The sequence below is a fragment of the Eretmochelys imbricata genome, chromosome 10 (assembly GCF_965152235.1).
Source record: "Eretmochelys imbricata isolate rEreImb1 chromosome 10, rEreImb1.hap1, whole genome shotgun sequence".
Taxonomy (NCBI): domain Eukaryota; kingdom Metazoa; phylum Chordata; order Testudines; family Cheloniidae; genus Eretmochelys; species Eretmochelys imbricata.
This window is the reverse complement of record NC_135581.1, coordinates 25,754,214-25,775,404: the sequence shown is the minus strand read 5'-3', so window position 1 is coordinate 25,775,404 and position 21,191 is coordinate 25,754,214. Positions and strand designations below refer to the sequence as shown.

Here is a 21,191-nt window from a genome sequence, read left to right as displayed (position 1 = left end):
TAAGCAGTCCACAGTGAATGCTTTCTAAACATTTCAGCTCAGATTCTATTACTGTAAAAACGTTAGAGGCACTGATCTAGCAAACAGTGACACCATTCTGAGTAAAAGAAAGTGGGTGACAGATACATGTGGTACTAAAGAGAAATGGGAAGTGTTAACATGGTAACCCCAGAGTGAAGAGGAAGCAAATTTCCACCACTCAAGTGGATGGCAGCACTTCAAACTGATGGTTAAAAAGATTAATCATGAAAGAGCTTCATTTATACAAGAAAGATTCACATATGTCACCTATGGGCCTGATTCCTTTTCAAACTGTCTGTAACTGTGTTATCTGTTTTAATCAAACTTTAATAGGACAACAGATCATGTTGTATCCATTTCAACCTAATTGTCAATTTGGTGATAAGCCCTAACACTCAATGAAGTCTTACACCAGAGTGTTTGGTGGTATCACGCGTCCCTGTAATCAGATGCTGCCTTTGTCCCACAGCCACTGAAGAGAATGTAAGTCATAGGGGAAAAACGGTTTGTGCCACTTTAGAAAGGGACCAACCTTTAATACTTTAATACAGGCAAAGGTTAGAGATGACACTAAGGGCTTGGCTATACTTGCGAGTTACAGCGCAATACAGGAGCCCCGGGTGCATTAGCTCACTTCTCATCCACACTGGCAAGGCACGTAGAGCGCTCTGACTCCACGGCTACAGCGCTGCTGTTACTCCACCTCGGCGAGTGGAATAATGTTTGCTGCACCTCTGCTGGAGCGCCGCAGCGCCAGTGTGAACAAGGTGTTGCATTTCTGCACTCTGATCAGCCTCCGGAAACGTCCTATAATCCCCTTAAGTCAAGAGGCCACTCTTGTCATTGTTTTTGAACTGCTGCAGGAATGCGGATATGCCCGTTGAAAGCTCCGTTTCTGATAGCTGGCTGCTTATCTGCTCTGAGACAAAGCAACCATTAGTGTGGAATGCTGTGTGTGTGTGAGAGAGAGAGAGAGAGAGGGGCGGGAGGGAGGGGGGGTATGCTGCTGTCTGAATTTACAAGACAGCATGCTGACATGTTCTCATCCCCCCAAATACCCACTCTCTCTCCCCCCACATACACACAACACTCCCTGTCACACTCCACTCCCCACCCCGCCATTTGAAAAGCACATTGCAGTCACTGGCATGCTGGGGTAGTTGCCCACAATGCACCCCTCCCAAAGGCGCTGCAAGTGCCACAAATGTGGCCACGCCAGTGCGCTTGAAGCTGTTAGTGTGGACAGACTGCAGCGCTTTCCCTACTGCGCTCTCTGAAGGCTGGCTTAACTCAAAGTGCTCTCTATCTGCAAGTGTAGCCATGCCCTAAGAAAAAAGCAAGTTAAGTAAATAAAGTTACTCTCTAAACTACAGTACATACTGATGAATAAATCTCAAAAAGGCTACTTGAAACCAGATGGAAATAGTCTCCTTCTTTTGTTTCAGGTTACAGCCATCCATCTCTGATAAAACTTCTCCAGCAGCCACAGAACTTGGTAAGTGGTTTGCATAAAAGACACAAAATAATTAAATCAGTCCTTCACCCCTCCCACCCTTGTTACTGGTTTATCTTGTGTTAACTTTAAAAAAATGGCCATAAATTCAGTGTCTTTATTAAGTCCATGATTTTCAGTGTCTAGCAGAATCGTAAATTTATGTTCCCAGGCTTGTCTTTTGAAGGTGTTGTGCAGGTGTCCTTTGAGGACAAGGACTGGGACGTCAGATATGGAATAATTATGCAGATAATGTGAATATATTGGTTAGCAGTGTGAGTCTTCAGAAAGCACAGCATCCTACACCCTTGTTGCCTATGAAGTGGAAATTATGGGAGGGAATCCAACATGAAAGATGTTTGAATAATATTGCATTATAATTCAATCTGCTTTTTTGCCATGGCCTTTCTGGAGGTCATGGGTTCCATGATTTTTGTATATATATTTTTTTAATTTGACTTTTAACAGTTTAGCTTGTGCATGTGAGTGAATGCATGGGATGATGAGCTGAATTAACTTAACTGAAAACCTTGCATGATTCCAAATTAAGCCCTGAACTGTATGAGAGTCTGAACCCAAAAGCTCAGCAACACTGTGTAGATGTGAAAGACCAGATCAGTGAATTCTCAAGGAGAGTTTTCATTTCTCCAGGGAGGGTGATTCTTTCTCCTGATTAGTTGTAGCTAAATTAGCCCGAATCATATTGTATGTATAGTTGGGTTTATTTTTTTCAATGTGCATTAGTTTACATTTATCCACATTGCATTTCATTTGCTATATTTTGTTTCCGAATCACTTAGTTTTGTGAGATCTTATTGAAGTTCTTCTTCCCAGTCTGCTTTGGTCTTAACTATCTTGAGCAGTTTAGTATCATCTGCAAACTTTGTCACCTCATTGTTTACCCCTTTCTCCAGATCATTTATGAATAAGTTGAATGGGATTGGTTCTAGGACTGACCCTTGGGGAACACCACTAGTTACCCCTCTACCTTCTGAAAATTTACCATTTATTCCTGCCCTTTGTTCCCTGTCTTTTAACCAGTTCTCAATCCATGAAAGGATCTTCCCTCTTATCCCATGACAACTTAATTTACGTAAGAGCCTTTGGTGAGGGACCTTGTCCACATGTTTGTTGACCCCCTCAAAGAACTCTAATAGATTAATAAGACATGATCTCCCTTTACAGAAACCATGTTGACTTTTGCGCAACAATTTATGTTCTTCTGTGTGTCTGACAATTTTATTCTTTACTATTATTTCAACTAATTTGCCCGGTACTAATGTTAGACTTACTGGTCTGTAATTGCCCGGATCACCTCTAGAGCCCTTCTTAAATATTGGTGTTACATTAGCTATCTTCCAGTCACTGGGTACGATAGCTGACATAAAGGACAGTTTACAAACCATACTTAATAGTTCCGCAATTTCACATTTGAGTTCTTTCAGAACTCTTGGGGGAATGCCATCTGGTCCCAGTGACTTGTTACTGTTAAGTTTCTCAATTAATTCCAAAACCTACTCTAGTGACACTTCAGTCTGTGACAATTCCTCAGATTTGTCACCTACAAAAGACAGCTCAGGTTTGGGAATCTCCCTAACATCCTCAGCCGTGAAGACTGAAGCAAACAATTCATTTAGTTTCTCCGCAATGACTTTATCATCTTTAAGTGCTCCTTTTGTAACTTGATTGTTCAAGGGCCCCACTGGTTGTTTAGCAGGCTTCCTGCTTCTGATGTACTTAAAAAACATTTTGTTATTACCTTTTGAGTTTTTGGCTATCTGTTCTTCAAATTCCTTTTTGGATTTTCTTATTACATTTTTACATTTAATTTGGCAGTGTTTATGCTCCTTTCTATTTACCTCACTACGATTTGACTTCCACTTTTTAAAAGATGCCTTTTTATCTCTCACTGCTTCTTTTACATGGTTGTTAAGCCACGGTGGCTCTTTTTTAGTTCTTTTACTGTGTTTTTTAATTTGGGGTATCCATTTAAGTTGAGCCCCTATTATGCTGTCTTTGAAAAGTGTCCTTGCAGCTTGCAGGGATTTCATTCTAGTCACTGTACCTTCTAATTTCTGTTTAACTAACCTCCTCATTTTGCATAGTTCCCCTTTCTGAAATTACATGCCACAGTGTTGGGCTGTTGAGGTGTTCTTCCCACCACAGGAATGTTAAATGTTATATTATGGTCACTTTTTCAATATGGGGATAATTGAAATCCCCCACTATTATTGAGTTTTTTCTTTTGATAGCCTCTCTAATCTCCCTTAGCATTTCATCGTCACTCTCACTGTCCTGGTCAGGTGGTCGATAATAGATCCCTACTGTTATATTCTTATTAGAGCATGGAATTACTATCCATAGAGGTTCTATGGAACATGTGGATTCATTTAAGATTATTTCATTTGATTCTACATTTTCTTTCACATATAGTGTCCCCTCTCTCCCACCCCCGCACGACCTGTTCTGTCCTTCCGACATATTTTGTACCCCGGACTGATTGTGTCCCATTGAATGTCTTCACTCCACCAGGTTTCTGTGATGCCTATTATATCAATATCCTCCTTTAACACGAGGCACTCTAGTTCACCCATCTTATTATTTAGACTTCTAGCATTTGTGTACAAGCACCTTAAAAACTTGTCACTGTTTATTTGTCTGCCCTTTTCTGATGTGTCAGATTCTTTGTGTGAATGTTTCTCATCTGATCTGGCCCATACTTTGTCCTCTTTCATCCTCTCCTCCTGACTTAAAACCTAGAGAATCTCTATCAGTAGACTCTCCTCTAAGAGAAGTCTCTGTCTGATCCACGTGCGTCTCTGCAGCAGTCTGGTTCCCCCATCTCTTAACTTTAAAAAGGTTGCAGAGCAGTTTTTAAACTAAGTGCCAGCAGAAAATAGATCATATTTTCGTTAAAATGGGGCATTTTTTCCTAAGAGATAACTTGATTCAAAACACCCTAATTACAATGCAGCATTAATCTACCAAAGAGCTGTCTACCACCATTATGTTTGGTGGCACTAGCTTATTTGTGTACTGGCACTTTAAACGTCAGAGAGAAGCTTGGAACAAATCTCAGATCAGAATGCCTGCAAAGTGCAGATAGGAACTTTATAGCTAGACCCATCTCTCCTAAACATGATCCGCACAGACACTGTTCATAGAATCATAGAATATTACGGTTGGAAGAGACCTCAGAAGGTCATCTAGTCCAATCCCTGCTCAAAGCAGGACCAACACCAACAAAATCATCCCAGCCAAAACTTTGTCAAGCCAGGTCTGAAAACTCTCTAAGGATGAAGATTCTACCACCTCCCTAGGTAACCCATTCCAGTGCTTCACCACCCTCCTAGTGAAATAGTGTTTCCTAATATCCAACCTAGACCTCCCCCACTGCAACTTGAGACCACATAGAGGATTTAGGAAAACAGTCTTTCCTCTCTGGAGACCTATAAGGACTTACTTCACTGGAGCTCAGACTGTAGTTCTACAACTTGGGAAAAGTAGCATTGTTTTGTAGTAAACATGGGTTGTTGAGCCTGCTTTGATACATTAATTAATTGCCAAACGTTACTGACTTGTACTTAATTCACTTTTAACATAAAAGTAGCATATTGTGTGACAATAAAACACCTGCAAAGATTAAAAATCTGTGCTATGGAGAAACACTTCAATCCATGATATTCCATTCAAGTTACTTGAATAAATTTACCAAATTAATCTGTATTAATAATTTAACAGTGATTTTGAAGAACAAAAACTGTTTTTCAAACAGTGTACTGTACAGGTTGGTGCTCACTGACTCCCCACTCAGTTATCACCCACTGACCACCAACACTAAACTCTATACTATGAGGGTTTTTATACTATGGTCATTGCCATAGTATCTGCATACCTTCTAGGAGTGTATTAAGCAACTTGACTAACTGCTGTCACACACTGTTTTGTTCACTCATCCTGTTCCCAGAGGAAGAAGCAGTGGAGTGGCTTGTTTTGATGGCATGGATTTCTTTTGTTTGTTTTTTCTGTGTGTGTATATTGTAGAAAACAAGGTCAAAGAAATCCACCTTGCACTTGGAACGGAAAGTGATGAGGTTTGTGATAGTCCTGTCCTGGGGAGTTAATTTCCTAGTCTCAGACAGCTCTCAAAGAGCTTTAAACAATCGTTTAGGTATCCTGGGCCCTGGCCCTGGAGCACTTTGATGATAAGGACCAAGACCTTGAATTTGATTCAAAATTCTATGGGAAGCCACAGAGGACAGGTGTGATGTGCTCACAGTAGCCTTTGTTGCTGAGGAGCATTTTGTATTATTTGGAGTTATGTAAGTGTTAAAGGTTTCATGCCCAGGTATCTTACATTGCTATAGTCCAGCTGAGAGGTGATGAAGGCCTGAATAACTAAGGCCAAGTTTTCATACATCAGGATGGGATGGAGTCTCCCAGCCAACCAGAGAAGGTAGAAAGCATTACTTGTGGCTGTTGTGGTTTGAGGAATTCAAGAGTACTCCTAGACTATGGACTGAATTGACCAATTGTGGACATGAACCTTCAATCACAGGAGAGACTATCATGGCTGAAAACTCCTCAGAATACTTTCCTTTGCCCACCAGCATCACCTCTTCTGCTTGGATTCAAATTCAGCCAGTTGTTGTTCATCCATAAGCTGATCTCATCCAAGCACAGGGCCATCTTGGTGGTGGTTGACATGGTCATAAGTGGTGAAGGATAGATAGAGCTGTTTATCATCTGTATATCACTGGCACTTGAGACCATGTCATCTGATCAGTTCACGCAGTGGTTCCGTATAGATGCTGAAAAGAACCAGAGAGAGAATTAATCTTTGTGGAACCCCCCAACTGAAGGGTCTAGTGATAGAAGTGCAGTTCCCATTACTGTTCTTTGGTGTATCACTCCAGGAAGGACTGAAGCCATTTTAGTGCATCACCCCTGCCACCTCTGTCAGGTGAAACAGCAGTATCTCATGGTCAATAGCGTTGAATGTTGCAGAGAGGTCTAGGAGGATGAGAATGGATGTCTGGCTTCTATCCACTGTCAGGAAGAGATCTTCCATCAGTGCCACTAAAGCAGTTTCAGTTCTGTGTCTGGTTCTAAAGCCAGATTGTGCTGGGTCTAGTATGTTGGCTTCACTTAGATGTGCTTGTAGTTAATCTTTCACTAGCTTCTCTTTGGGGGGCAAATCTTGCTGTGGCCATCTCTGTAGGTGCCGAGGACTCTTGTAGTGGAGACATTTTGTTTCTACTGAGTTGGGGAGGACCCCACCCCTGGGACGCAAAGAGGAGTTCAGCTTCCCAGTGTGTCCCTGCATGTTGTTGTACAGAAGAAAATTGGGGATAGAGCTGGAGAATCCATTGCTACAAAGATCATCCAGTCTTCCCCATGCCTTCGAGAGGGGTGCTCGGGCTATGGAGGCTACTCCAGCCGTAATGGCTGCTGAATGGCTCAGAGCTGGACCAAGAGAATGGGTTCCTCTCTCTTGTTTGCAGGGAATTCTGCAGCTGCCAGCCAAATTACTCAGATGTAATGCTGGGAGAGGCTGTTGCCAAAGGGAGACTAGTTACCCACAACATAAATGAGATGAGTAGAGAACACCATCATCTGCTTAGCCCATTGTTACAATCTGAAAGAAGAAATTTACCATGCTAGTGCACAAAGGAGAACTTCCCTAACATGCAGTCATGGTAAAGGGGCATGCTTCAGACTCCTAGGAGGCTGGCCACACAAATAAAAGGAACCAGAACACCAAACCATTTATTTCATTGGAAACATTTTGAACCTGAGCTGCTAAGCTGAGAGGAAGGCAGCCCAGAGTCAAAGAGAATCTTCAGTGTCCAACCAGTCTTTGGTGAAAGCCAGTCTCCTTGGGTAAGAATAAATGCACATCATAGAATCATACATCATAGGACTAGAAGGGACCTCGAGAGGTCATCTAGTCCAGTCCAGTCCCCTGCACTCATGGCAGGAATAAGTATTATTTAGACCATCCCTGACAGTATTAAGTATTATCTGACCATTCCTGTCTAACATGCTCTTAAAAATCTCCAGTGATGAGATTCCACAACCTCCCTAGGCAATTTATTCCAGTGCTTAACCACCCTGACAGGAAGTTTTTCCTAATATCCAACCTAAACCTCCCTTGCTGCAATTTAAGCCCATTGGTTCTTGTCCTATCCTCAGAGGTTAAGAACAACAATTCTTCTCCCTCCTCCTTTTATGTACTTGAAACTGTTATCATGTCCCCTCTGTCTTCTCTTCTCCAGACTAAGCAAACCCAGTTTTTTCAGTCTTCCCTCATAGGTCAAGTTTTCTAGACTTTTAATCATTTTTGTTGCTCTTCTTTGGACATTCTCCAGTTTGTCCACATCTTTCCTGAAATGTGGTGCCCAGAAGTAGACACAATACTCCAGTTGAAGCCTAATCAGCGTGGAGTAAAGCAGAAGAATTACTTCTCATGTCTTGCTTTCAACACTCCTGCTAATACAGTCCAGAAAGATGTTTGCTTTTTTTACAACAGTGTTACACTATTGACTTACATTTAGCTTGTAGTCCACTATAAGTCCCAGATCCCTTTCCACAGTACTCCTTCCTATGCAGTCATTTCCCATTTTGTATGTGTGCAACTGATTATTTCTTTCTAAGTGGAGTACTTTGCATTTGTCCTTATTGAATTTCATGCTATTTACTTCAGACCATTTCTCCACTTTGTCTGGATCATTTTGAATTTTTATCCTATCCTCCAAAGCACTTGCAACCCCTCCCAGCTTGGTAATGGCCACAAACTTTATAAGTGTACTCTGTATGCCATTATCTAAATCATTGATGAAGATAATGAACAGAACTGGACCCAGAACTGATCCCTGCGGGACCCCACTCGTTATGCCCTTCCAGCATGACCGTGAACCACTGATAACTACTCTCTGGGAATGGGTTTCCAATCACCTTACAGTAGCTCCATCTCAGTTGCATTATCCTAATTTGTTTATGAGAAGGTCATGCGAGACTGTATCAAAAGGTTTACTAATGTTAAGATATACCACGTCTACCGCTTTCCCCCTATCCACAAGGCTTGTTACTCTGTCAAAGAAAGCTATCAGGTTGGTTTGACAGGATTTGTTCTTGACAAATCCATGCTGACTGTTACTTATCACCTTATTATCTTCTAGACGTTTGCAAATTCATTGCTTAATTATTTGCTTCATTATCTTTCCCACTACAGAAGTTAAGCTGATTGGTCTGTGATTCCCCGGGTTGTCCTTATTTCCCTTTTTATAGATGGGCACTATATTTGCCCTTTTCCAGTCTTCTGGAATCTCTCCCGTCTTCCATGACTTTTCAAAGGCAATCGCTAATGGCTCAGATATCTCCTCAGTCAGTTCCTTAGGTACTCTAGGATGCATTTCATTGGGCCCTGGTGACTTGAAGACATCTAATTTGTCTAAGTAATTTTTAACTTGTGCTTTCCATATTTTAGCCTCTGATCCTACCTCATTTTCACTGGCATTCACTATGTTAGATGTCCAATCACCACCAACCATTTTGGTGAAAACCAAAACAAAGAAGTCATTGAGCACCCCTGCCATTTCCACATGTTCTGTTGTTTTTTTTCCCCTACCATTGAGTAACGGGCCTGCCCTGCCCTTGGTCTTCCTCTTGCTTCTAATGTATTTGTAGAATGTTTTCTTGTTATCCTTTATGTCTCTAGCTAGCTTGATCTCGTTTTGTGACTTAGCCTTTCTAATTTTGTCCCCACATACTTGTATTATTTTTTTATATTCCTCCTTTGTAATTTGACCTAGTTTCCACTTTTTGTAGGACTCTTTTTTGATTTTTAAATCAGTGAAGATCTCCTCATTAAGCCAGGGTGGTCTCTTGCCATACTTCCTAGATTTCCTACTCAGTGGGATAGTTTGCTCTTGTGCCCTTAATAATGTCTCTCCGAAAAATTGTGAACTTTCTTCAGTTGCTTCCCAGGGGATCTTACCTACCAACTCTCCGAGTTTGCTAAAGTCTGTCTTCTTGAAATCCATTGTCTCTTTTTTGCCGTTCTCCCTCCTACCATTCCTTAGAATCATTAACTCTACCATTTCATGATCACTTTCACCAAAGCTGCCTTCCACTGTCAAATTCTCAACCTGTTCCTCCCTATTTGTCAAAATCAGATCTAGAACAGTTTCTCCCCTAGTAGCTTTCTCCACCTTCTGAAATAAAAAATTGTCTCCAATACATTCGAAGAGCTTGTTGGATAATCTGTGCCCTGCTGTGTTATTTTGAAGTTCCCCATCACCACCAAGTCCTGTGCTTTGGATGATTTTGTTAGCTTTTTTAAAAAAAACAACAACAAAAGCCTCATCTACCTCTTCTTTCTGGTTAGGTGTTCTGTAGTAGACCCCTACCAAGACATCACCCTTGTTTTTTACCCCTTTTATCCTTACCCACATATCCTAATGTGTGAGAGAATTACATGCACAGTGGCAATGGTCCAGTGGATAGGACACTGGACTGGGAATCCAGGAGGCTTGGATTCTACTTCCAGCTTAGCCACTGTGTGGTGTGGACTCTTGGAGAAAGCACTTAACCTCTCTGTGCCTCCACTTCCCCATCTGTAAAATAAGGATAATGATACTCCCCTTTGCAAAGTGTTTGAGATCTGTGGATGAAAGGTGTTTTAAATATTGTTTATCTTGCCATTTGCCTTAAACAGCAAACACAAATATACTGCAATACAGTAGAGCCTTCCAGGTATCTCCCAAAGACAGCATGGAAAACAGAACTGAAGAAAGCAAACAATCATTCAGGAATGTATTAGCAGGAGTGTTGTAAGCAAGTTACAAGAAGTAATTCTTTCATTCTACTCAGCATGATAACGCCTCAACTGGAGTACTGTGTCCTGTTCTGGGCACCACACTTCAGGAAAGATGTGGACAAATTAGAGAAAGTCCAGAGGAGAGCAACAGAAATTATTAAAGGCAGTGCTTAATTTGTGTCTGGGCTTGCCAGGGCTGAGACCCAGCACCTCTGTGCTTGGCAGTTCATAGCCCTGGCACCTCTGGGCTTGCATCAGTTATAAAAGAAAAAAAAAATTGCTCGTGCCCTGGCACCTCTTTCATTACAAATTAAGCACTGATCAAAGGTCTAGAAAATATGACGTATGAGGAAAGATTGAAAAAATTGGGTTTGTTTAGTCTGGAGAAGAGAAGACTTGGGTGGGTGGGGGGACAGAAGTCTTCTAGTACATAAAGGTTGTTATAAAGAAGCGAGTGATTTAATTGTTCTCCTTAACCACTGAGGACAGGGCAAGAAGGAATAGGTTTAAATTGCAGCAAGGGAAATTTAGGTTAGCCATTAGGAAAAACTTGCTAACTATAAGTGTAGTCAAGGACTGGAACAAATTACCTAGGGAGGTTGTGGAATCTTCATCAATGGAAGTTTTTAAGAACAGCTTAAACAAATACATGTGAGGGATTAGCTGGATAATCCTTAGTTCTGCCTTAGTGCAGGGGACTGGATTAGATGACCTATCGAGGTCCTTTCAGTCCTACATTTCCATGATTCTATGAATATCATCTCTGCTTTCTTAGCCATTGTTCATGTCAGTCTTTGCTGTGTAGCTCTGTCTCACCAGTGAGATTATCTTCATGAGTATTGGGGATTGGAACTGGTTCAGTGCTGCAGCAGCACTGCAGCTGAGTAAACGCAATCAATTCAAAATGTAAACTATGGCCAGTAGTTTTGATGATTTTAACCCTCTTCTCTCGCAATCCAGTACCAATCTGATCAGCCTCTGAGCGCAGAATCAAGTTACTACTAAAACTAAGCTGGACAAAACCGTTGAATGCAATTTTACATAATATGATGTAGTAGTATCTCATTGAATCAGAACACAAATCCCCATTCCCCCTACAGTATCCATTCATCCAGACTTGGTTTTGCCTTACATGTTATTCCCTTGATGTACTACTCACTATTGTGAATGTGTGAGAGGATTTTATAAGGGAGAGAGCATGTGTGTTTGTGAGCATAATTTTATTGCAGGGAAACTATTTTATTGTGACAATTGCATTGCTGATTCTTGCAGTTTATCTTTCTCCTGTCCTTTGAACATATCTTTGTCTAGTTCCTCCATCCTCAAAATCCTATACTGTAATAATATCTGGGGGGTGTTTATACCCACAGTGTTCAGAACTGGTCTCCCTTGAAGCCTGATAAGGAAGAAACTATTACACTATCTTAATTAAATTTAAGTTTAGCCATTCTAACTGAAGCCAAATAATTAAGGCTTTAAAGTTTATTTCCTCTGTATAAAAGGAACTGAGATTTTGGTGAAAGAATAGGCTGTAGGGAATAAAAGATCAGTGTTAAAGAAAAAACATTTCACTGCAGTCCAGAATATATCTCTTTAAAGGTGACCCTCAAAGAAAATAAAATTTGGGCTTAAACAGAAAAATGGGCATATTTATTGAGACTTGACTATTTTCAGTTATTTTTAAAACTTCTGTGTCATAACTGGAACTATTTAAGAATTTGCCTAATGTTAGTGTACTTGAACTTTAGACTTAGTTTAATTTACATTTACATTTTTTGAATCAGTCTCAACATCGCAGCTTTTTTCTTATGATATTAAATACTTACTGTTTCTCTTCCTTCATTTTGCAGAGTACATTTATTAACAGACCTGCTCTTGGGATTTTACCTCCAGGGAATTTTGCTGAAACCTTAAAGGAATCTTTGCTTTCGGTAAGTTTAAGAATGAACTATGATGATTTACCATATTCGAAGTCTGCATATTCTCCAAAGTGCATGTATGGTATGAACCCAACCTGAGAGGAAGGATCTGAAATTTCTAGTGCATCAGTAAATTGCAAAGTTACTTAATCACAAATAAGAAATAAGAGCTCTGTGCACTTATATTAAACAACCTCCATTAGAATATTCCTACCATTCATGTTAACCCCGATGAAGGGATTCAGAAGGTATGAAACACAATGAAAAATGCAGTAGCTGCTTTAGTTAATGAGACTACTCACATGCAAAAAGTTAAGCATGTGTTTATCTGCTTTGCGTGATCAGGGCCTAAAGAACATAACAAATCCAACCTCCAATGTTTAAAGCCATGATGGAAACAGGATTTGAAGAGATTTTAAGGCACAATAGGGTTTTTTTAAAGAGAACTGAACAGATGGTCCTGCTTTTCCGCTCTTGAAGAGATTCAAAGGTTGGAGTTATTATTAAATAATCATTATTCTGTATTCTTGAAGATGTCTACTGAAATTATGGATAATGAGACTGAGTGTTGACAGTAATCATGGCTTACAACTTGAAGAGCTAAGCATCAAAGGAAGCAATGTTTTTGCTTTGTTAGTGTTCTACCCCTTTTCCAGTTTATGAATGCCCTTTCATAAGTGAGAAATTTCACATGGAACCCAGAAAGTACAAGGGTAAAGTTCTGTTTAAGCATCCTTTAGCTCAAAGTGTGAACAGCTAAAGATGAGGCCCCCAAACCTTCCATTGTTGCATTTTCACTAGAGGCTTTCTCCAAGTGACGTACTCTGCTTGTCAACCTTCTTTTCCATGTATGCCGAGCATGCGGAGTTTGGCATTGAGGTTATTTCCCATATGTGCCTTTCTCCAGGTGGTAGTTATTTGTGTAACTATTCTGTAAAGGAATGTGTGCGTTTTCTCTTTCTTTGTTAAAATTGTGATCAATGTTTATGAAGAAACAGATGGCTGATGAAGTGAGCTGTAGCTCACAAAAGCTTATGCTCAAATAAATTGGTTAGTCTCTAAGGTGCCACAAGTACTCCTTTTCTTTTTAGATGGTATTCAGGGTACAGACTTACAAGGGTAAAAATAAAAGCATTTGAATAAGAAATGTTGTGGTTTAACTGTTAGCAGCTGAATCACCTGCCTTCTCCTTTTCAAGAGAATGGGATCCATAAATGAAGCTGGATGTTCCCATGCAGAGAACTTTGCAGATGCAATTTCAGAGAGAACCTCCCACCCCCCCACTGTGATGAAACCAAACCTTTGATTCTCTTAAGAGCTGAATGTGAGAAGTTATGGTGTGTCTGCATGCAGACACCACACTGAATTTATTCTGAGTAAGGGATTGAAATGGGGCTGGTTAGTGTTTTTGCTTTGTTTCATAACTGTGTTATTTTAGCTTTATTACGTCTCCGTTGTTGACAGGTGGCGCCGAAGGGCCTGCAACAGGTTGTCACCATGTCCTGTGGATCCTGCTCTAATGAAAATGCCTTTAAAGCAATATTCATGTGGTACAGGGTAAGTCAAAATACTGAGTATGACTCTTTACAATACTGCAGCACGTAAACATCGACAGTGCTTCGTAAGAACCGAATCTACATGGAATGCGTTCCTTTAGTTATACAATTATGGATTAAACTAGAAAACAGAATAGACCTTTGCACTTTTGACTTTCTCACTTGGAAGATCCCAGATGTGTCAGCAGCTTTCTCACTAAAAAACTATTGTTTTTTCTTTTCTCCCTGTGCCGCCTCCTCCCCCTGGTCAGAATTAAGTGGATCAGGTAAAAGTAGAGATATAAAATTCACATTTTGCTTGAACAAGTGATTATTTAAAGATTTGCGCTCTCATGAGCTGGCAGGGCTCCAAACAGAGGCTGTGTTTCTCTCCTGGTTTCCACAATATTTATTTAGATTCCAGTATGCTACAAACTCCACACTGAAAGGCACCCATACAGGACTTTGGGCTCCCTTGACATGCATTTTAAAAACATCAGAACACAGGAGATACAAAGTAAAGATCAGCCAGTGCAGCAGCACTCCTTCCTCCCTCTTTACCATCACAAATCATGTGACTGATGCAGTTTAAAACCCTCCAGCATACTTTCTCACTCACCAGAAATTCTACCCTCAACTGTCTGTCCTCTGACCATGCCTGTGCAAACAAATGGGCTTTGCAGTGTATAAATTTGGGCTATTTCAGACTTGGGTGTGGTGAGTGGAAGAAGGGGACAGAAGCATTCCAAATGAAAGGAAAGCTGCTGATGCAGCTGTGATGTGCTGGAGGTGGGAAGAGGGAGGGACAGATACCAAGCAGTTTCTGTTTTTTTAGGTCAAAACCAACACGTGAAATTTCACCCTGAAGCTAGTAGGCCCACATGGCTCATAGCAAAACTATTTTGGAAAAGCATCATTCTTTAAATTTGTGCAGTGCATTTTTGTTTCTGGCATTCCAAGGCCTGTGTGTGATTCTAGGGCAAAAAGGGGTTAGAAGAAGTTGGTTACAAAAGTACCAGTGAGGCTATTTTTTAAACAAACATTTTTTTTCAAGCTTTTATCTTAAAATGTGTTGCTTAAACTAAACATGCACGGGTCTGGTATAAAATCTTCCTTGGCCCTAGTTTGGAAACAGCATTAAGTTATGTCTACACTATGGACCTTACAGCTGCACAGTTGTATTGCTCCAGCTGCACCACTGTAAGGTCTCCTGCGTAGCTGCTCTATACTGGTGGAAGAGAACTCTCCTGCCAGCATGAATAAACCACCCCCATCAAGTGGCGGTAGCTATGTCGGTGGGAGATGCTGTCCTATTGACATAGCGCTGTCCACACCAGCACTTTTGTTGGTGAAACTTCTGTCAGTCAGGGGTGTGAAAAAGTGCTAGCGTAAACAAAGCCTGAGTCACAAGTGGCTATGCTCATTCACAGTCTCTCTCCTAATATCATGAACTAAACTAGTGCTGGCCAAATCTTTTAACATCTGAATGGAATGTTGTTGGGTGACAGTGGCATACAGGTAACCAGTTAAATCTGCTGCAACCATTAGTTTAAATCCATATGTTATTGTTGCTTATATATTACAGTAGAGCCCAAAGGTCCCAATTAGGATTCATGTCCCATTGTCCCTAGTGCAAACATAGATAAAGAGAGAGTCCCTGCTTTGGAGAGTTTACCATCTAAAAGAAGCTAATCTTGTTACTAGTTCCCTAAGCCATTCTCTGGTCCCTCTAAATTCATCTAATAACAAAAAGGTAAGTCCCTTCATTCTCCTTTTGACTTTCAGAATGAGTATATAATGCCTCTAATGCTAGATCATCCCATATAACATGAAACTCATGAGAAACCATGTATGTATCTCTTCAGAGGAAAAACTTACTGTCCGCTTTAGACTAAACAAACTCATAATTAGCTAAAGGAGAGACAAATGGGCAGTGAAGAGTGGTCGCACAGACAAACCCTGGAGCTTCCACTACATCTGAAATACTGAAAAGATTTATTCTCTTTTTAAAAAGAGAGAAATAGAAAGGATTTTCTAACTATCGTCTCATGCCCATTCCAGACAGACTTGTGCCTGTTAAGCTTTGGAGATCCCATGTAATTTGTAGATTAAAAATCCATATATGGTTTCATCAAATCTGTCATTTTACCTGCTGGTTAATCCTTCAGACACTTTGTTACAGTGGGATTTTTCAGCAAGACTTCACCAGCAAATAATGTGAGATTCACCTAGGACAGCTCATAAAAACCTCTTCATTACTTTTGCAGAACAAAGAAAGGGGTAATAATAATGTCACAAAGGAAGAACTGGAGACATGCATGATTAACCAGGTAACTCTACTGTTCTGTTATCTCACCCAGACTGTTAGTGTTTGATTTGTTTACAGAAAAAAATCCAGGGCTTTCTAACATTGCAATGGATCCTAGTCCCTAAAAGCTTCAAGAATGGTCAATTACCACTCACTCCCAACCAAAATTCTAGGCCTGCTATGGGCATCTTACTGCCTCCCCGGAAAGTAGTTGTGACTTGTGTTAAAACGGCCTTCTTTATGTGATACACCATCTGCTAGAGAGACGTGCAGTGCTGAGAGAGACTGTGGGGAGCACTAATATACACAGATTTTATAAATAAAGATTACGAACGTTAACAGTCCTCTTAATTTTTTCCAGAATTGTGGTTTAATGACTTAAAATTAATCAAGAAGCTAGTTTGCCAGGGAATAATCACATGGGAGCAAGAAATTAAGATACAGCTGGAAAGCCTGTGAAGTGCCAATTCAGCTCTAACCCAGATTGTGTTGCTCTAGCCAGTCACAAACCTTAATACACAAGGTTACTAATCAAGTGGGGGAATGTGTTTAATTTGGGACACCTTCTAAGATGTGAGCATCTTGGAAATTACAGGATCTACAACTCCAGGGTCAGATCCTTGGTTCAGGGTACGTTCCTGTTGTGTTGCTCCGGTGGTGCAATGCTTAAAACTGTCTTGAAGAGGCTCCTGGAAATTCTTCTGCTGGAAGGGGAGCTGGGATGTGCTTTAAATTGGGCCAAAGCCAGGGTGAGAAATGGGGATTGAAGCACACTGTGTTCTTGCAATCCTGGACTGATGGAATGGTCTCATAGGGATCATTCCAGCTGGCATGAGTTAAAGCCGCCCTATGATCTGATTTATATCAGCAACCCCAGGATTGAGGGAAGTGGTAGATGTGCTAGAAGTACTTTTATCCCTCCCACGGCTACATCTTGTGCGAGCTCACTGCAGTTTAGGATTAAATCCCACAGTGTGTTGATCTAAGCATTTTTTTGCTGTTCCAGGAAGGGTATCTTCTGCCTCTCCAAAGCTGCAGAGGTCCCACTGAGGTCATCGGCCTTGTGATATTTAAGGGCCATCCTTTCACAGTATAAAGTTAAGGCACTCCCTGCCTCTGTTCCCAGGGGTGCTAGGCCTGTTTTTCTCTCCAGTGTTCCCCACCATGCAGTGGCATTGAATTACTACTGGCTAAAGAAAAACTGGTTGAGAATTTTGGGCCTAAAAATATAGGATTTGCATTTAACAGAAACAAACCTTACAAGTTTTACGAAACATTACAGTAGAAGAGTTTCCATGAAATCCTAAAAGAAAAGGACAAATGCAGAAAGAAGAGGGGTTTGTTTAATTTTAATATTCACCTTTGGTTGAATATCCACCTTTGGTGTTTGGAAACTAAATGTTGGGAACGAGAGAGAGAGAGAGAGAGACTGATTACCACAAGATATAAACCAACAGCAGGAATGGAGGCAGTTCTTTCACTTTTAAGATTAGATCACAAAGAAGGGGACTAGTCACTTTAAAATAACCCAACAGTGTCCCTTTTAAAGTTCAGCTAATGTAAAGTTTCCATACGCATTATACTGGTTTATTTTTCATTCAACGTCCAATAAGTGAATCAAAATAGAGAGGTGTGTGGTGGTGATCTGAGTGCAGCACTGAGGACTCAGGTGTTCCTGTGCCTAATTGCCACTTTGGACCCAATTCTGCAAACACCTACATACATGCTTACGCTTATACGTATTGAAGTAACAATCCATGTGTTAGGCACTAATTCCCTTGTGACCTTTGGCAATTCACCATCTGTCTTGATTTCTAAAAAATTGGGCTGATTGACCTCCTCCCCACCCCACAGTGTGTTGGGAGGATTAATTGGTTAGTATTTGCAAAGCAATCTGAAGATGAAATGCTAAATTGGCAGATATTTGTCTTTAGTATTCATGGTATTTACAGGAGATCAGATAATTTTAAAGGGATGAAGGCTATTTCTTGGCAAAGAAATGTGTGAATATACTTTATGGAACTTGCTGCCTGAAGAGTGAAACTTGCTTGCATTTTAGTTGAGGCAACAGCCAAAAGTTGCAAAAATCTTGCTGTCTTTCCTAACGCTCTGATGGACATATTCTTGACTGGCCATTTGATTACACGTAGAATGTTTGTGTGTTCTTCAAGTCTAGTTATGTAATCCTGTTTATAATTCCATTCCAGTAAGCTACACTGCCACCTTCCTGTTGTTTGAATAGCTCAGTGACATATCCTGTATTTGATTTCAGTCTCCAGGCTGCCCTGACTATAGTATTCTGTCCTTTATGGGTGGATTCCATGGAAGAACCCTGGGTAAGAAAAACACTCCCAGTAACTTATATATTTTTCCCTCTTCCTTTCTCAGCTGATATTAGACACAGCAATGCATATTTATCTCATTGTATTTGTATTTTTTTAAATGAAAGGTTCTTTTGCAATGAATTGGTGATAGAAATACGATCAGTAAAAAAACCCATAGATTTATTAAAATATTAGGAACCTAAATCTGATGCTAATGGAATTTGTTAGAAATGTACTAAACCAGCATTTTGTTTCAACTGGAGGTGTGGTTTACTGTGGATTTTCACCTTCAAGGAGATGCCCTTATGTAATTCTAGGCCCATAGTTTTGCCATCTACACTATTAAAAATCTACCGTATTGGGGGGACCTATTTTACAGGATATTATCTGATACCATTTGGTCCTGCCAGTGCAGATGGGAGAGTTTCATATTTTAAACATGTTACCTAACTATGCTACTGCTTTGAACTTTGCAGGGCTGTAGCTTGATTCAGAACATGGTTTGATCTTGTCAATACTGGGAAGATGAAACCCAGTTTTAACCATAGTGGCCATTACCATCCTGTAACCAGATTCTCCTGCCTTTTTTTTAAATTACATTTTAAATAGCGTAGAAGCCATTCAACTCTTCAGAATGATGCTGCACCTAGTAGAAATCCCCAAACCCAATCCATCAATACTCCAGAATAATCAGATATAAATTAATCTGAACACTGCAGTTAAAACAGAATCATCTAGTTATTTCCAGTAGAAGACAGTTTCTCACCTCTCAGAATGTTTCTTTCCTTATTTCTAGTGAGCTTTTGTTTTAATTTTTGTTTTTCTGGGTGTAGGTTGCTTAGCTACAACTCACTCTAAAGCAATTCACAAATTAGACATTCCATCATTTGACTGGCCAATTGCTCCATTCCCAAGACTAAAATACCCCCTGGAAGATTTTGTGAAGGAGAATCAACAGGAAGAAGCCCGCTGTTTAGAAGAGGTGAGTACTTCACTGGCTGCATTCTGTTTTCATTTTGAAATAATGAAGTGTTAGTGGGATTAGCTGCTGTTAACTGGGAAGAACATTTTCAGGAATTGGAATGGCCTTTGATGAAAGCAGTACTCCCTAAGCTGTTACAGTTAATAGCCTGCCTCTGCTGCCATTTAAAAAGAACTGTCGACTATGAAATTATGAATGATCTGCAGAAATCTGCAGAACCAGAGTGAAATTTCACATGCAAGGAAAGGTTTGTTTAAAAACATCTGAATTAATTTTCTCTCCCAAATTTGGGAGAGGGAAATGTGCACAAGGGTGAGCCTTAGTGTGCTTAGTCCTCTGAAAAGCAACTCTGTAAAAGTGACATGGATTTTCCTGCTTTTCTGTTTAAGATTTCTGGATTCATGCTCTGATCCAATAACCAGCTCCATGAAGTTATATGCCTGTGTGACTCCCCAGTGAAGCCAATGAGGTCTGCCTGTGTAGGTGTAGTGAGGGTCCTATGCAGAGCCAGTTGCAGGATTGAGGCTTCATTTCCAAATTAAAAAACTGATTTTTCTGCTAGCCTTGCAAAATCCAGCTGGGATCTGGAAATCAAGTTGTGTTCCATTCTGCCCTTTACATCATTGCTAAGGCTACATTTTACTCTCGGCTGTTTTTAGTAAAAGTCACAGACCGGTCATGGGCAGTAAACAAAAGTTCACGGTTTGTGACCTGTCCATGACTTTTACTATATACTCCTGATTAAAACTTGGGAAGGAGGGGGTGGCTTGGGGGGAACGGCCTGTGGGGGTTGCTTGGGGCGGGGGGAGGGCGCCATGGGTGCTCGGTGCGGGGGCAAGTTGACGAGCTGCGGCAGGCTCCCTACCCAGGTCCTGAGCTCCACATGCTTCCTCCTCTCCTCCCCAAACCCTAGTTTGGCAGCTCTAATTGGCTGGGAACCGTGGCCAATGGGAGCTGGAGGGGCGGTGCCTGCTAGCATAGGCCGCATGTGGAGCTAGGAGCAGAGGGAGGGGAGTTCCTGTAGCCCTTTCAGGGAGCCCGTCCTAGGTAAGCACCACCCCACCCCTGAGCCTCCCTACACCCAAACTCCTGCTGCTGGGGGTGCAGGGTAGGGGGAGAGGAGGCGAGACTGGCCCAAGGGCTGCCCGAGCTGCTCCGGTAGCCCCTGGGCCAGGCACACCAGCCACTGCAGAGGTCATGGAAAGTCATGGAATCCATGACTTCTGTGACGTCTGTGACCAACATGGAGCCTTAATCATCGCTAATAGCAATCCTGCAGTCAGAATATAGCTGATATTTCTGTTGAAGCATAATGCAGCACAGAGTCCAGGTTGCTCTCCCATAGCTGCACTGGCTCAGCAGTACTAAGATAAGTGAATGCTTGTTTTATTAGTAGAAATAACTCAGGGCAGACACACGGTGAGTAAAAAGGTGTATTTTTTTTCATAGCCACTTTTCAACATGATCTTAACATAGCTTAAATATTCCCCTTTCATGATTCTCAATATTCTGGCCATCTCTTCCTGATTATTAGATATTTGTGCTTCAGGAAGAGTTTTATCCTCCTTATAAACACTCTTCTTTTCCCTGCACAATCCTGCAGCAAAGCTGTGCAGAACCTGGTAGGTTTCTGTGTTATTTCTGTGAATATTGTATCTGCCCCAATTTAGCTGCTAAGTGTTATTCTGTATAACTGCATGTGAGTATATCAGAGGAGGTTGTTACGGGGGAAAAAAAACAGGAAATGAAACAATGACAGATAAGGTATCTCTGCAGAGAATACTGAGGG

At 41.0% G+C, this 21,191-nt stretch overlaps 1 protein-coding gene across 4 annotated transcripts in view; it reads left to right on the top strand.

Moving 5' to 3' along the window:
- The window catches only part of ABAT (4-aminobutyrate aminotransferase), a 61,746-nt gene that overhangs the window by 22,370 nt on the left and 18,185 nt on the right, over nucleotides 1-21,191 (top strand). For 2 of the 4 annotated variants that reach the window (XM_077827863.1, XM_077827862.1), the window contains exons 4-9: nucleotides 1,467-1,516; nucleotides 12,185-12,265; nucleotides 13,718-13,810; nucleotides 16,056-16,118; nucleotides 18,369-18,432; nucleotides 19,254-19,402. In XM_077827863.1, coding sequence (XP_077683989.1) covers nucleotides 1,467-1,516; nucleotides 12,185-12,265; nucleotides 13,718-13,810; nucleotides 16,056-16,118; nucleotides 18,369-18,432; nucleotides 19,254-19,402 — 500 coding nt within the window. The remainder of the gene's footprint in view (nucleotides 1-1,466; nucleotides 1,517-12,184; nucleotides 12,266-13,717; nucleotides 13,811-16,055; nucleotides 16,119-18,368; nucleotides 18,433-19,253; nucleotides 19,403-21,191) is intronic. The other 2 variants (XM_077827866.1, XM_077827864.1) reach the window with 2 other exon arrangements.